The sequence below is a fragment of the Marmota marmota genome, unplaced genomic scaffold (genome assembly GCF_001458135.2).
Source record: "Marmota marmota marmota unplaced genomic scaffold, marMar, whole genome shotgun sequence".
Classification (NCBI taxonomy): domain Eukaryota; kingdom Metazoa; phylum Chordata; class Mammalia; order Rodentia; family Sciuridae; genus Marmota; species Marmota marmota.
The window spans coordinates 23695575-23709470 of record NW_025999853.1 but is presented as its reverse complement, the minus strand read 5'-3'; the positions used below and the strand labels follow the sequence as shown (position 1 = coordinate 23709470).

The 13896-nt window shown below is 30.4% G+C and overlaps 1 protein-coding gene across 3 annotated transcripts in view; it reads right to left on the bottom strand.

Moving 5' to 3' along the window:
• Positions 1-1717: 1717 nt before the first annotated feature.
• The window catches only part of Mgat4c (MGAT4 family member C), a 783513-nt gene continuing 771334 nt past the window's right edge, over positions 1718-13896 (bottom strand). For all 3 annotated transcript variants that reach the window (XM_048804350.1, XM_048804344.1, XM_048804353.1), the window contains 3 exons: positions 11581-11733; positions 6291-6438; positions 1718-3028 (listed from right to left, as the gene is read on the bottom strand). In XM_048804350.1, coding sequence (XP_048660307.1) covers positions 1887-3028; positions 6291-6438; positions 11581-11727 — 1437 coding nt within the window. In that variant the 5' untranslated portion in view covers positions 11728-11733 and the 3' untranslated portion in view covers positions 1718-1886. The remainder of the gene's footprint in view (positions 3029-6290; positions 6439-11580; positions 11734-13896) is intronic.

Below are 13896 nucleotides of genomic sequence, written 5' to 3'. Positions count from 1 at the left end.
TCAGGAAAACAGAATCTTAATTGTCTGGCAAGTAATCTCCAAATCAAGGTAAAGAAAAGTTTAAATAGTTGTGCTAGTATTTTTCTATGAGTTTCAGATTCAGATGTGCCATAAAATATTAATATTTACTGTCTTCTTAAAGGATAATGATTTCTCTACCTAACATCATAGTAACTTGGTACAAAGAAAATACATACAGCTAAGATGTGAAGAAAGGAACAAAATTTCTTAATTTTTCAAATGAGTTTCTAATTTAATTGATTTGGATAGAATGAAAAAAAATTTAAAAATTCTAATATTTTTTGAAATATATCATACCAGTAAATCCAAGGACTGTATTTCAGGAAAGATGGAAGAACAGAAAGATTTTCCCATTTCTTCTTACTATCAGAAGTCTAGTTTTCATATGTACACATGTATATGCACATATATAGGCTATACAAACTGGATTTGAATTTTTCCACAAACATATGTGAAGTACCCTGTATTTCTCTTCATAATGAATCTTTCATCTTTACTGTTCATCAAGAAATAAGAAGGATGAGACAAGCTCAGGATATTCTGAGAACATTAGGTCTTCAGGATATATTAGGGTGTCCTAAGTTGTTTGAAGGAAATGGCAGACACAACTGTCCAGTCCCTACTAGTAAAAATTGAGACGTTTGTTTACTATTTGAGTGCAAATACCACAAAATCATCCATTAGGACCCTTCAAGATTATTCCACAGCATAATAGTATGCTTTATGGAACAATTAAACCAGCTGTTTCCAGAAGGCATAGATTATTATCTGAGAACTACATAGCAGAGAAGAGAAAGCAAAACTTGTGAGAAGCAATCCCCATACAAGAGACAGAGCATTGTCTGATTATCAGAAGAGCAGATCTCTCATTCTGGCTTTGTTAAGAAATAGCTCACTGAGTATAGAAATATTAGCTAATTTCTGTGGTTCTCACTTTTATCCTTTATAAGATAACCATTTAAACTCCCCAAAAATTATATGATAAATTACAATAATTTCAGTCACACAAATTTTAATACAAAACGTATAAAATCAATTTCAAATATTTTCTGTATATACTGAAAATATCTTTATGAATGAACTATTGGCCTTCTTTCTCTCTTTTTTTTTTTCTATTAAATGCAGGGGCCCAATGTTATCTGAAAATACTAGGCTTAACTGATATTTTTAAAATTTTTTGTAAAAGGGAAACTAGAAAAAGACTTTATCCCACAGAAAATTTATTAATAATAAATGTTCAATTAAATGTTTTAAACAATGATCAAGGTTCCCTTTCATATAAATAATTAGGGGAAAGATATTTTAAAGTTATTTTTCCCATAGCCCTACTTACAAATAAAAAATATGTTGTAAAGACACCACTTCTATGTGAAGGTATTCACTGCAGATGCACAGAAGTAAATGAAAACCTAAATTCATAAGAAAAATAAAACAGATTATAATTGTAGCCAACTGCATATTCATAGAGATACTTGGTAAAAATCTATCTGATACAAGAAATTATCACTTCTTGAATAAGTACATATAGTTGGCAACTATTTTTCAAGAATTATCATCCAACAAACTTATTTTATATCTTTCATATGACTTGTTAGACAATTGCAATTATGAAACTAAGAACATCTAAAAGCATAAATGAAAGTAGAATCTACCATGGGATGATATTTAACTTCAAAAGTAAAAATAAACACAAATGTGTAGAGTAAAATTGTATTGACAATGTGTGAATCAAAACTGATAGACTTTTCTTTTAACATACACATTCATTGCTTTCCTCCCAAAAGACAAAAGTAGCAAAAGAGGAAGTTAGCAAAAAAGGAAACAGAAAGATCTGTTTCAGCAAATGAACATACTGATTTAATTGGCTAAGAAGTCCAAATGCTAATGCTTCTAATAATCAGCCACTCCTTTTGTGTTTTGGTAACACATATCCTCATACAGTGTATATCAAATGGAATTTTTTGATTCACATCTGACATTTCAAAGTTTCCATTTTTGAATTCCCCTAGTCTTAAGTAAGAATCACAACGTTTTATTTGTTTGGTAAGTATAACTTTTTCCCCAACATCAAGGACTCCATGATGCAAAATGTCATTTTGCCGATCTTCTGTCCCAGTATTCACTTTAATTTTTTTGATTATAGTTGGATTTTCAAAAACAATAAGAAAGATATCTCCTGTTGAAGGTGGTTTTCCCCAAAAGTACTCATCAACAATACTGTAAGCTTTGCTTGCTTCATAATTTTCAAACACATTCATGTTGGTGTACAGACTTGCAGGGGGGTTATCAGGAATGTCAAATGAGTCCTCTTCAAAATCATCATCCTTCAGCTTATTCTCAGTTCCTTTATATGAGGAATAATAACCCATGTGCTGAAAGAGAGATGGTTTAAACCGGATCACATTTTTCTGAGCCAACAGACCTCTAAAATGAGTCAACAGCCAATCACAAGGCATTTCTTGATAAAACATTAATAAAAAATGTGCCAAACGTGGGAGATCATGAGAATGATAAAGTTTACCAATGTAGCCAAGCTTAGAGAACTCAAGAGTTACCCAGTAAGTTCCTTCTAAGGACGCAATGACTTTCTTGATGGCAGTTAAGAAATTTTTGGAACATCGGACATCATCTTCGAGCATTACATAATAATATGAAGTATTGGCACAAAAATTAAGCAGAAAAGCATAATCTACATTTTGCTTGGAACGAAATTTGACTCTATCTTCTGGATCATTGTAATTTCTTTTAAGACCATCCAAAATTGGGTAATATTCTTCAGGAGCATGTATAACCATTAATCTTCCTGCAATGATATGATGGGCAAACTTTTGTGTAATATCCTGGACCATGACATCACGCCAGGATGAATTAAAGTCCGCCAGATGAACTACTACTGAAATTTCCTTCAGCTCTTCATAGCTGGATTGCTCAAAAATTGACTTGATTGTCTCAAGTAAATAGTTGCCTTTTTTTCGTTTCACTGATGAAAGTCCAATGGTAAGATACCCTAAACAAAAGAATTCAGAAGGAAGATAAATGTGAAAAGAGTTCTGAATAACAAAAAAAAAAGGAGAAAATATTTGCCTATAGTATCTCTTTGATATTTTCCACTGAAAATAAATGCATCTTAAGAATAATGATATATGGGCCCTACAGTTTTGATCACTTGTTTATGAAATTCAAAAGAAAGCTTTAAAGTGTTCTAAAGCTTAGTGTTCTCACATGTGCCCATTAGAGAAGAGAGAGAAATGTTTACCTAATATACAAATTATATTTTCAAAAATCTACAAAAAGGAAAGAGAATTCACAATTGAGACTCATAAAGTAGTCTCAAGTAGAAAAGAAAAATAAGAGCAGCACATTATTTTAATCGTCTTTAAATTTTTCACAGGGCCTGTCACATATTTTCACTTTGATCATTTTCTTACACTAGAAGAATTCATAAGTAAACTTCACATTGTTATTTTGAAATTTATATAGAAGGTTAATTAGAAAATAAGCAATATCATATGATATATTTGAAAAACTTATCAATGCTCAACTGTATGGCACATTGTTCCAAGATGTGAACATTATTGTTTTCTTAATTTTGAGACACAAATTATAGAAATTTTGATTAAATAAAGTCATTCAGACATTTAAAATCTAGAAGTAGAGACAGGATATTTTTAGGGATTAAAAAAAAACTCCGAGAAAAGCAGGTCACCTCTAAGAAGTGTTACATGTCTTTCTATTGAAATATTTTCACTTTTTAAAGAACTCATTCTCACATAACTCAGTGAATAAAATTTTTGAACTACCATTTGGAAAATGAGGAAATGTTAATATGCACCAAAATCATTGATTTCACATAGACACCTACATGATATAATTTCTACAATACTAAAAACAAACAAACAAACAAACAACCTCTTCCAGGTTAGACCTTTCTGATTAGTCTATTTTAGAAGTTGAGTTGAGACTTACACATTTTGTGTAAACACCGGGCTTAAAACTCTGACTTCTACTGAAACACATATATGTCACATGATACCATTATTAAACTTTAAGTCACCACATTTGATTAAGATCCAATACTAGCCAACACTTATGAAAGCTTTTGTACATCAGAGGAAGGAATCTATGCACTTTTAACTTACTTATGCATCTTCAGTGTTCACAGCAGTCTTTCGAGACAGGGTAGTTATTGCCATCATTCTGCTTTATATAAAGGAAAGCAGGACCTGTGTGACGAGGCAGCTCATTCAAACTGTAGTTACACTTAGTAAGCGGTGTGATGTCAGGATCCAACTGCCCCTCTCTTATGCTCTGTTATATTGCCTCTTTAGTACAAAGCAGGTGGTATTTGTGCAAATAGTCATTAGTAAATTAAACACAGAAAAGGGGAGTTGGTAAAGCTTAGTCAGAGGTGGTGTGACATACGGGGATAAAAGAATCATGGCAGTCTTGGGCAGTTAAATGAAAGCCGAAGAAGACTAGACATTTGAACTGGAGAATTGAAAAGAAAAGAGCTCTAAATTAAACCTAAATTAACTTACCAATTTCCTCAAGTTGATTATCACAAAGTCCCTTGCATAAAAAGTTCTTAAAAGGGAAACAAAATTTGTTGTGGTGTCCATATAATCTATTAAAATGTCATGATGTCACTGTGTTTCATTGATTTTAAATTTGTATTTTTTCACACCAAAACATTTAAATAGTAAGTTGCAAATTACAATTGATGGTGTCTTATAGTTAAAATTGATAATGCTGGGACTAGGGTTGTGGCTCAGCAGTAGAGTGCTTGCCGAGCATATGCAAAGTGCTGGGTTTGATCTTCAACACCACAAAAAAGTAAATAAATAAAATAAAGGTATTGTGTCTGACTACAACTAACAGTATATATATGTATATACTGTTATATATACATATATATAAAAAATTGATAATGCTTATGTTTACAGTGGTCTATTAATCAGATACATTAATGGTACACCATTGGATAAGGTATTTTTATAAATGATGATGTCTTGGAATCTATGAAATATAGTATATAATTACTTAATTTCAAATATTTTTTCTCATACTACAGAGGGATGAAAAGTTTACTCTAAGAATTCATGTCTACATAAAACCTGAGAATGTGACCTTATTGGGAAAAAGGATATGTACAGATATTATTAGTTATAAATCTTGAGATGAACTAATCTTACATTTAGGGGTATGCCCTGAATTCAGTAACTGGTATCATTATAAGAAGAGGAGAGGATACAGAGAGAATAAAGGAAGGAGGCCAATGATAATGGAGGCAGGAATTATCATTGCCACAAGTAATATAATGCCAGGGGCCACCACAAGATGGAAGAACCAAAGAAGGATTTGAGAAATAATTCAAAATGTCACACACAGAATTCTTTAGCATAGGGAAACATGATGCAAGAGATGATAGTCGGGTCATTCAGACCCAGAGTGGCAAACTTCTGCAAACTCTCTGACTCCATAAAAACAATAAATAACCACAATGAAAACCTTATCTTTCTTATTATAGTTCTTATATGGAATGTATGATATCAGTAACTAATTAACAATCAAATTTTGTGTTGTTATTGTCAACCAATGTAACAATAACCATCAATGGGGGGCTATAACCTCCTCCTTTGTTCTTATTCATCATTAAAATCCCACACCCTTCTCATGCCACTTTTAGTGAACACTTATTTTAGATGGCTATAATTTGTCCCCCTCTCCAGGTGATCATCCTCATATTGATAATCCTCAAAAATGTCTTTGTTTTTATACACACGAATCTCCGCTTGTCATGTAGGTTGATAGATTTTTCCTTAGAGTGGGCAGAGGGACTGTGGGTCTTCCAGTAAACTGATTTCAACTTCTAGCCTCCAGAACCATGACATAATAATTTGTTGTTTTTTAAGCCACTCAGTTCGTGGTTTAAAAGGTAATTCAAACTGGTGGCAAGTGATAAAACTAAACTATGAAAATCTGAAAATAGAACAACACAGAAATAGTTAATTTTTAAAGTTAACTTTTCCTTGTGTCATATACCATCCTGTATCAGACTGCCAAAAAGTTCACATTAAAATTAGACAAAATTTTTTCATTATTAGTGGAATTTGGCCAGTGACAAAATTACAAGTTGTGATACACTGAAGTTCTTATCAAAGTATATATTAAATTAATAAATCTCAAACATCTATTGCTATACAAATTAAACGTTATTTTTCACAAAGTATTTTATGTATTCTTTAATTTAAAAGTTTAAGGATACTTACGTTTTCTTTGTAAAGGTGTGGCAGCTAGGTAGCGATAGGTGACATTTATGGCCCCTGAGAAATTAGATAAATCCTTGAAAGTATGAACATAGCGCTCTGAATTTAGTTGATGTGTGGATGTTTCTCTTATGAGCTGTTTGTCACCCTCCTAAATGTCAAGGAAGAGGCAAGGAAAATAAATAATATAGAGGGTCATGTATTAAATTTTCTCCTTACACTATGAAGATATGGGTACTATCAACAACATATAACATTAGATAAATCTCAATCACTGGATTCAGAGGCTGAAGACTACCATCACTCTCCTGATTTCCTACCTACAGCCTTTGTTTCACTTTCTCTCTCCTCTATTCCATTCTTTATATTACAGTTCATTTGCTTCTCTACAGTGTACACAAAAATAATGGGATTCTCTTGATAAGCAAGTATCTACATGAAAATTCCCAGTGCCCGGTTGGGTTGTAGCTCAGTTGTAGAGCACTTTCCTTGCATGTGTGAGGCCCTGGGTTCAGTTCCCAGCACCACATAAAAATAAAAAAATAAAAATAAAGATATTGTGTCCATCTACAACTAAAGAATATTTTTAAAAAAGGAAAGATAATTCCAAGTACCTTCATGTTAGAATTCAGAATTTTTATAATAACCACCAATCTAAAAATTCAATGGTAATCTATTTTAGTTTCATCTGAGGCCAGTTACCACAGAATTTCCCATATTTGAGTCAAAATAAATTGATTTTTTCTTGTCTCCTATACCATCCTATAAAATATTCTTTCTTAAACAATCTCAAATTAAAGACCACATATAATGTCTATGATTGTAAAACCTTAGGAATAATTAGGAAGATGCAAACGTAGACACAACCATTGGATTTTGCATAATTTATTAAGTAAGGAGTTTTAATAAGTTGCTTATAAGGCCACTGTAATTAAAAGATGTTGAGAACAGTCGACTAAAGTCCTCATGATATAGTAGTGTTTTTAAAAATTTTTTTAAAATTTTTTCAATTGTCTTTAATTAACCTCAATGAGAACACATTTTTACCAAGTCAAGAATTTGTGTTCAAACCTTATACTGGTCTTATGATAGTTTTGCTTGTGTGGGGGGGAGGGCACATGTGTTTTTGTGTGGCATTCTGTAAGTGTGCTTTTTCAATATTTAAGATCATTTTTACACATGGTAGTGGACTACATTTTATTAAATGTTCAGAAAGACTTAAGTTTATGAAAATATTGAATTTCAGTTTAAAATATGTCTTGTTATCCATTTAATTGCCTCCATTTCTTTGGTATAAGTTCAATGGCAAATATTGATTACTTAACTCATCAGTCTTTATTGATTATACATTATTAGCAAAACAATGACTTGTTTGGCTTGGGTATATGGTTTATTAATATATGTTTTGGGGCAACCAAATTAAGGAGAATTTTTTATGGTAAGGTGTGTCATTTTATGGATCTATTTCTAATACTCAGTACAGGATGTAAGGCCAATCATGTGCAAGTCATCAAGCAGAGAAAGTCGATGCATTAAATAACTTCAGTCTTGATATTACCTGTCTGTGGTCAATAAAACTTTAATTAAACCTCTGTTCTAAAAGATTGGACAAGATTCAAATACAAGTTTTACCTTGATTAGAACATTCAATACTTTGTCTTAAACTGAAATGTAAAAAAGATGATTAGCTCACATTTTAAGTCTGGCCAGACTGGACTTTTCTTGGAATAAAAATGGAAAATAATAAAGTATGACTAAAGAGTTATAAGGTCTTTTTATATGGACTTTATTAAATCAATATTCATTCTAAATATATTCTCTGTTTATCCAATTATGTTGTGAATCTACATTTGGTCTTTAATACTGCATTTTTATATCTTATATTGCCTTGATAATTTGGATAAAGAAAACATTTGATCTTTAAAAGATTTATAATGGATTTGCCATCTACAAAAGCTATAGACTTTCAAAATACCTGAAATTAATCCTTAGATGCTAAATATATCAATTCAACATCCATTAATCTATGATCATTTTAAGTTATTTACACATAAATATTTTCACATATCCATAAGCAAACCTATGAAAATCCTTAAGACTAAAATAAACGAAATTAAAAGTGGCCAAGAAGTATCTATGGACTCAGTTTAGTATGAACTGCTTTAATAGCAATGTAACAGTGTATATAATCAATAGGGTGTAGAAGAAATTTCTATAAAAATCACAGTAGTCACAGTACTGAATTCACATCATCATTTTGTTCTTATGAGATGTTACATTCTAAAGAAACTGCAGGATTTAATATCTCTTTAAGAATCCTGTCCTGAAAGTGTAAAAATCTCAGCCTTTTCTGTGATAAGATGGAATACATTCATTTTGATTGAAGGACATAACAGAATATAAAATGCAATGGAACTGATATGAAAGCACTTAATTAAATTCTCAAGTACAAGCTTCTTTACACTTTTCAGCATAAATAAATAATGCACCTTTCACCTGAGTCAGCCTTGTTGGTTGCTTCCAGAGGCATCTAACTGAACAGCCAGGCTGTCCCTGGATACCTTCTTTCTGTAGTTACTATGCTATAGTGTGTTTCTCAGTAATAAGACAAAGTTTTATGACAATCATTTTCTGGATGGGAATGAAATTCAATGGACTAGCTACAGACTAAATATATACCCTAGTGGCTACTTTGAAGATGCTCACAGCCAAGAGGCTAAGTTGATTGGGCATGCAGCTTCTCTTCTACTTAGCTTGACTTGTAATAGTATTTGTCTCTTCCACTAAGCTCAGCTTCCTTTCCCACTGAAAGTCATATGACTCTAATACATAAGCTAATATACTAAACTGTTAATATTCCTAGGATTTCAGTCCACAGCTGGATTTTCTAGCAAAAAGAGCAGAGTAGAATGTGCTGAGTAACTCCAGCGACCTTACTACTTCTAACTCTTCATTTGATTCCTCTGAATTGCAAGAATTATTTTCCAGCAATAAAAAGGAGACCATAATAATAATAATAATAATAATAATAAAAAGATCTCCTAAAATTTATGGTTAGGAAATGGTATCATTATAGAATCATGAGGTCAAGGCTAGCATATTAAAAATGAAACTCAGCTGAAAAAGTCAAAAGAGAGAAGTATTAAAAAAGAACCACAGTATATTTTTGAAGTAGTCAGATTTCCATAGATATTATACATTTTCAGAAGATTATCTTTAATAAAATTTAATATTAGTGATTGGATGTTTTAAATATTTATTAAGCCAGCTCAAAATGAAATTTACTTAGAAATCATATGATAAACTAAAAAAATTAAATAACAAAAATGTTATCATTGAATTTATAATAAGGATGGGTGCTGATATTTAAAGATCACAATTAATTCATTGTTCACTGTTTCTGACTTAACATAAATATTTAAAAATTATTTTTCTGTTTTGTTTTTGATAATCATTTTCAAATCTGAGAAATATATCTCTTCTTTGCACATGGATTAATTTGTAAATATAACTAAATACATGCTCAATATAGTCAAAGAAATTTCATTGAAAAAGTACTCTTTAGTAGAAGAGTTATTTCCATAAATCTTATTTTTCACATTGGCAGGCTAGAATCAATGTTTACAGTAGACTGTAAAAATTCACAAAACAGGGCAATAGCATTTGATTATTCTTATTGATAAATATTATATTATTTCTTACATGAGATTATGGGTTTATAGAGATTCTGTTACAAAAAGTGGTATATGTTCCATATTAGTGGTCTTATGGAGATGTCAAAATGAAAGATTGGAAATGCACTTGACCTTCTCTTATAAACATAAGAAGTCATTAAATATAGTAAACTCCAATCAATAGCAGGTTCTTGATTTATGAAATTTGATATACTTTTACCAGTAGACAAAAATGCAATTAATTTTTATTAAAAAACTGAATCATTATTAGGAGACTCTTTAGTTAATTTATCATCTTAAATTCTATCAAGAAAATATAGCTAGATCACATGAACCTTATTATATAAACTTGAGAGGTTAAAAAAATTCCAAAATTCACATAATTAGAAAGTTTATCCAATTTTCTATGCTCGTATAAATGATATCTAGTCAAATTCTTTCAATCTTTGGTGATTTCCACTATATTGTCAATTGATCATGGATAGTAGAATGAAGAGTCTAAAAAATCAGGATCTTTGCTTGATGACAAAAAAAAAAAAAACTGGCCAAATGTCAAGAGCTAGGATTCTGGCAGAATTTCATTATAAAAAATACAGAGTTAAAGGAAATGAGATGTTTTACAGAGAACCTACTAGAAGAATCTGTACTAAGATTTTATGGTGGATTCATAAGATATACTATCTGGCAAAGAGTACATAATTAATGAATCATGCTCAATACAATAAGACATTTTATTGGGAATGCTTTTTATGATTATTGTTATAATATTTCTTGCTACAATACTATTTAGTCCCTGTGAGTGCAAAGGACTTGATTTTCTGAAATATGCAAATAGTAATAACAAAATAAAAATTAGAGCAGATAATCTTAGGCTCAGTTGAAAAAAACTGAATAAACAACAATGTTCATATTATTATCAACAGATATGAAATTATGTGACATTTATAACCATAAGTAAAATAAGAAAAATACAAACTGATTTCTCACTATTAGCCAGAATGAACTCTCTATTTTATATATTTTGCATAAAACAAATTGGTATATTCTTATATACTGACTTTTATTATATATGTTTAAACACTGAATAATTTCCACATAATACATTCGTCATTTGAGATCATATATATATATATATATATATGGCCATTTAGAGCTATTCAAAATCCAAAAGTAACACAAATATTATAACAAAATATTACACAAACAAAATAGCACAATTAGATACTATTTTTATCTAGACAATAAAATTTCAATAAGAAAAGTAGAGAAAGTAAGGAATAATACTTGTGAAGCAAATTTTATTTTATATATTTCAAATTATAGTCCTTATTAACTCAGCATAATAATGATAAATAATTGCTTTGTAATTAGATAGACATATTTGAAACACAATATATACAGTATTAAATAAATTAATGCAACATAAGTTAAAACAAGTATAATATTGAAAAATTATAATTTATAGAAAAAAATCTCTAGGTAGGAAATATATATATTATAATTTTGCTTAAGCTAAGTTTACCTGCCCAACAGAGGATTCAATTTAGCTTACAATTATACCAATTTAAGTTGACATATGCTTTATTTTGAACAAAAAATAATCAACCTCTATAACTTACCAGAACATAGCTATCTTCAATGTACAAATTCATAAATAGGAGGAAAATGACAAGAACTCCCAAAAATGACACTGTAGAACGTTTTCGCAAGCATCTCATTTTATCCAGTATTTGAAAAGTATGTTTCATCTGATAAAATTTAAACATTCTCTCCTGTAGAAAAGAGGCACAGATTATTAACATTTACTTTTGGATATAAATATTTCATACATATAATATATATAAAAATACACACACATGTATATTTATTTATTTAATATCTGTATGAAATAAAACCTTTACAGAGTCTCACTCTTCACATATTTGAACTAAAATTTCATTTAAAGTTTTATGCATAATGCTGACATATATCATTATATGGATTATATATTGTGACACAGATACCTTAGGTCAGTGCAGTGATTTATATTTATGTAGAGTAATTCAAAATGGAAAAAAATCTTAAAATTATTGATAGAAAAATGAAATTTGGCAGTAATAATGTTAGATAAACCAGGCCCTTCAATGAGAAACAAAACAAAAAATAAAAGAGAAAAAAAACATGTCAATTGTTATCAATGAGATATAGAATTAAAGTAAACTCTAACTCCTAACTTACATTGTAATGAAAATGGAAGAAATGATAAATATGGGTCTCAGAATAAGAGGCACTAAAAATTCTCAGTAGGAATCTGAACAAAGAGAAGTCACAAGTTAGGGGTAGATCCATATACACATTGAGAACTTCTGAGTTAAAATTTTTGTGTTTTTCAAAAGTTTCTTCTTAAATAATTATAAATCCTGGAATAGGATATCTACATTGCTTGATCTAACTGGCAGGTTGACTATTTGGAATAATTCATGGACTTTAGAAAAGCAAAATGAGATTACAAAATTTTGGAAAGCTAATATTTTTTTTTGTATTTCATTCCTAAATCTTGTGATAGACTACAAAAATGATTCATTAGATTATTGTCTGTGGATTTTAAAAGAACAAACACATCTGGAAGGATCAACAGAGTAGTGGAAGTATATTTAAGCAACATACAATATTTGTACTTTTGATGGTGTACAATATTATAATACAATGCATGTATACAATATGGAATGATCCTGTCATGTCAGCAGAATTTCATTTTGTCTAAAATCAACAGAAAGATAATCTGTAAATGGTGTTACATGGCTATGTAGTCTATCTGGGTTCATTTTTAGGATGAAGTATTTATGTATAAGAAGGACTTCAGGAAGAAAAAGAGGCCAGATCCTAGATCCTTAGATCTAAACCTAGAAGACAACAGGGAAATAACATCTCTTTGATGAACTGATCAAGAAAGGATTTATGAATTTCTTATAAAGTAAAAAATATTAGGAATTGTAATAAAGGCTTAATGAACATGAAGAATGGAATTCTGAAAAGGAAATGTTATATGTATTAACCATTCCTTTTCTTCATTTGCATTTTTCTCAGGCGTTACTTCTTTTACATTGTGTGTGTGTGTGTGTGTGTCTAGAGAGAGAGAGAGAGAGAAAGTGAGAGGAAAAGTGAGAGAGAAAGACAATGGGAGAGAGAGATGTGTACAGATATATACACAAGTACACAAAAAATATGAGTAATTGAGTGATAGATGATATTCCAAACAGTCTCAGAAGTATTAAAAATGATGCTTTGTGGGGACAGTCTTCATTTTTGTCCCCTAGAATGCAAAATACAACAAAACAACAACAAATCTCAAAGATGTAATTCTAGATTACAAAGAAAAATTGCTAACGTGCTTAGAGAATCATGGCAGCCACCTAATAGCCATATCCTCCAAAATCAGCTTACAGCAACATAAAGCACATCTAAACCTTCCACAGTCAAACTCTCAGGACAACTAGAAGACAGTAGCATGAGCTTCAATTCATATAAAAGCAAAAATATTAACACCCAGGACAAGTAGAATGGGATTAGAAGCCCAAAAAGCAAGAAAAACATCAGAAGACAGACCAAAATATGTATCACACATTAAACAAATCACACTGGATTACATCATAGTAAAAAAAAAAATCAAGGAAACTAATAAGCGTATCCAAACCCTTCCTTTATCTAAAACACAGAATTATCTCCTACACTATCTGTGTCCAGGAAAGTTAAAATAAAAAATTCTGAAAAAATTAAAGAGCAAAACTCCAACCAATACACCAACCAACCAAATAAACAACAACAAAAACCCCAGACAGAACATCAATTTACTATGAAAAGGAAAACAAATAGCTCATTTTAGGTTGGGGGAAAATTCTGAGATTAGGTCATCTTTTTGTTGTGCCACAAAGCAAGGATGCTCTTAGGGGAGGTGG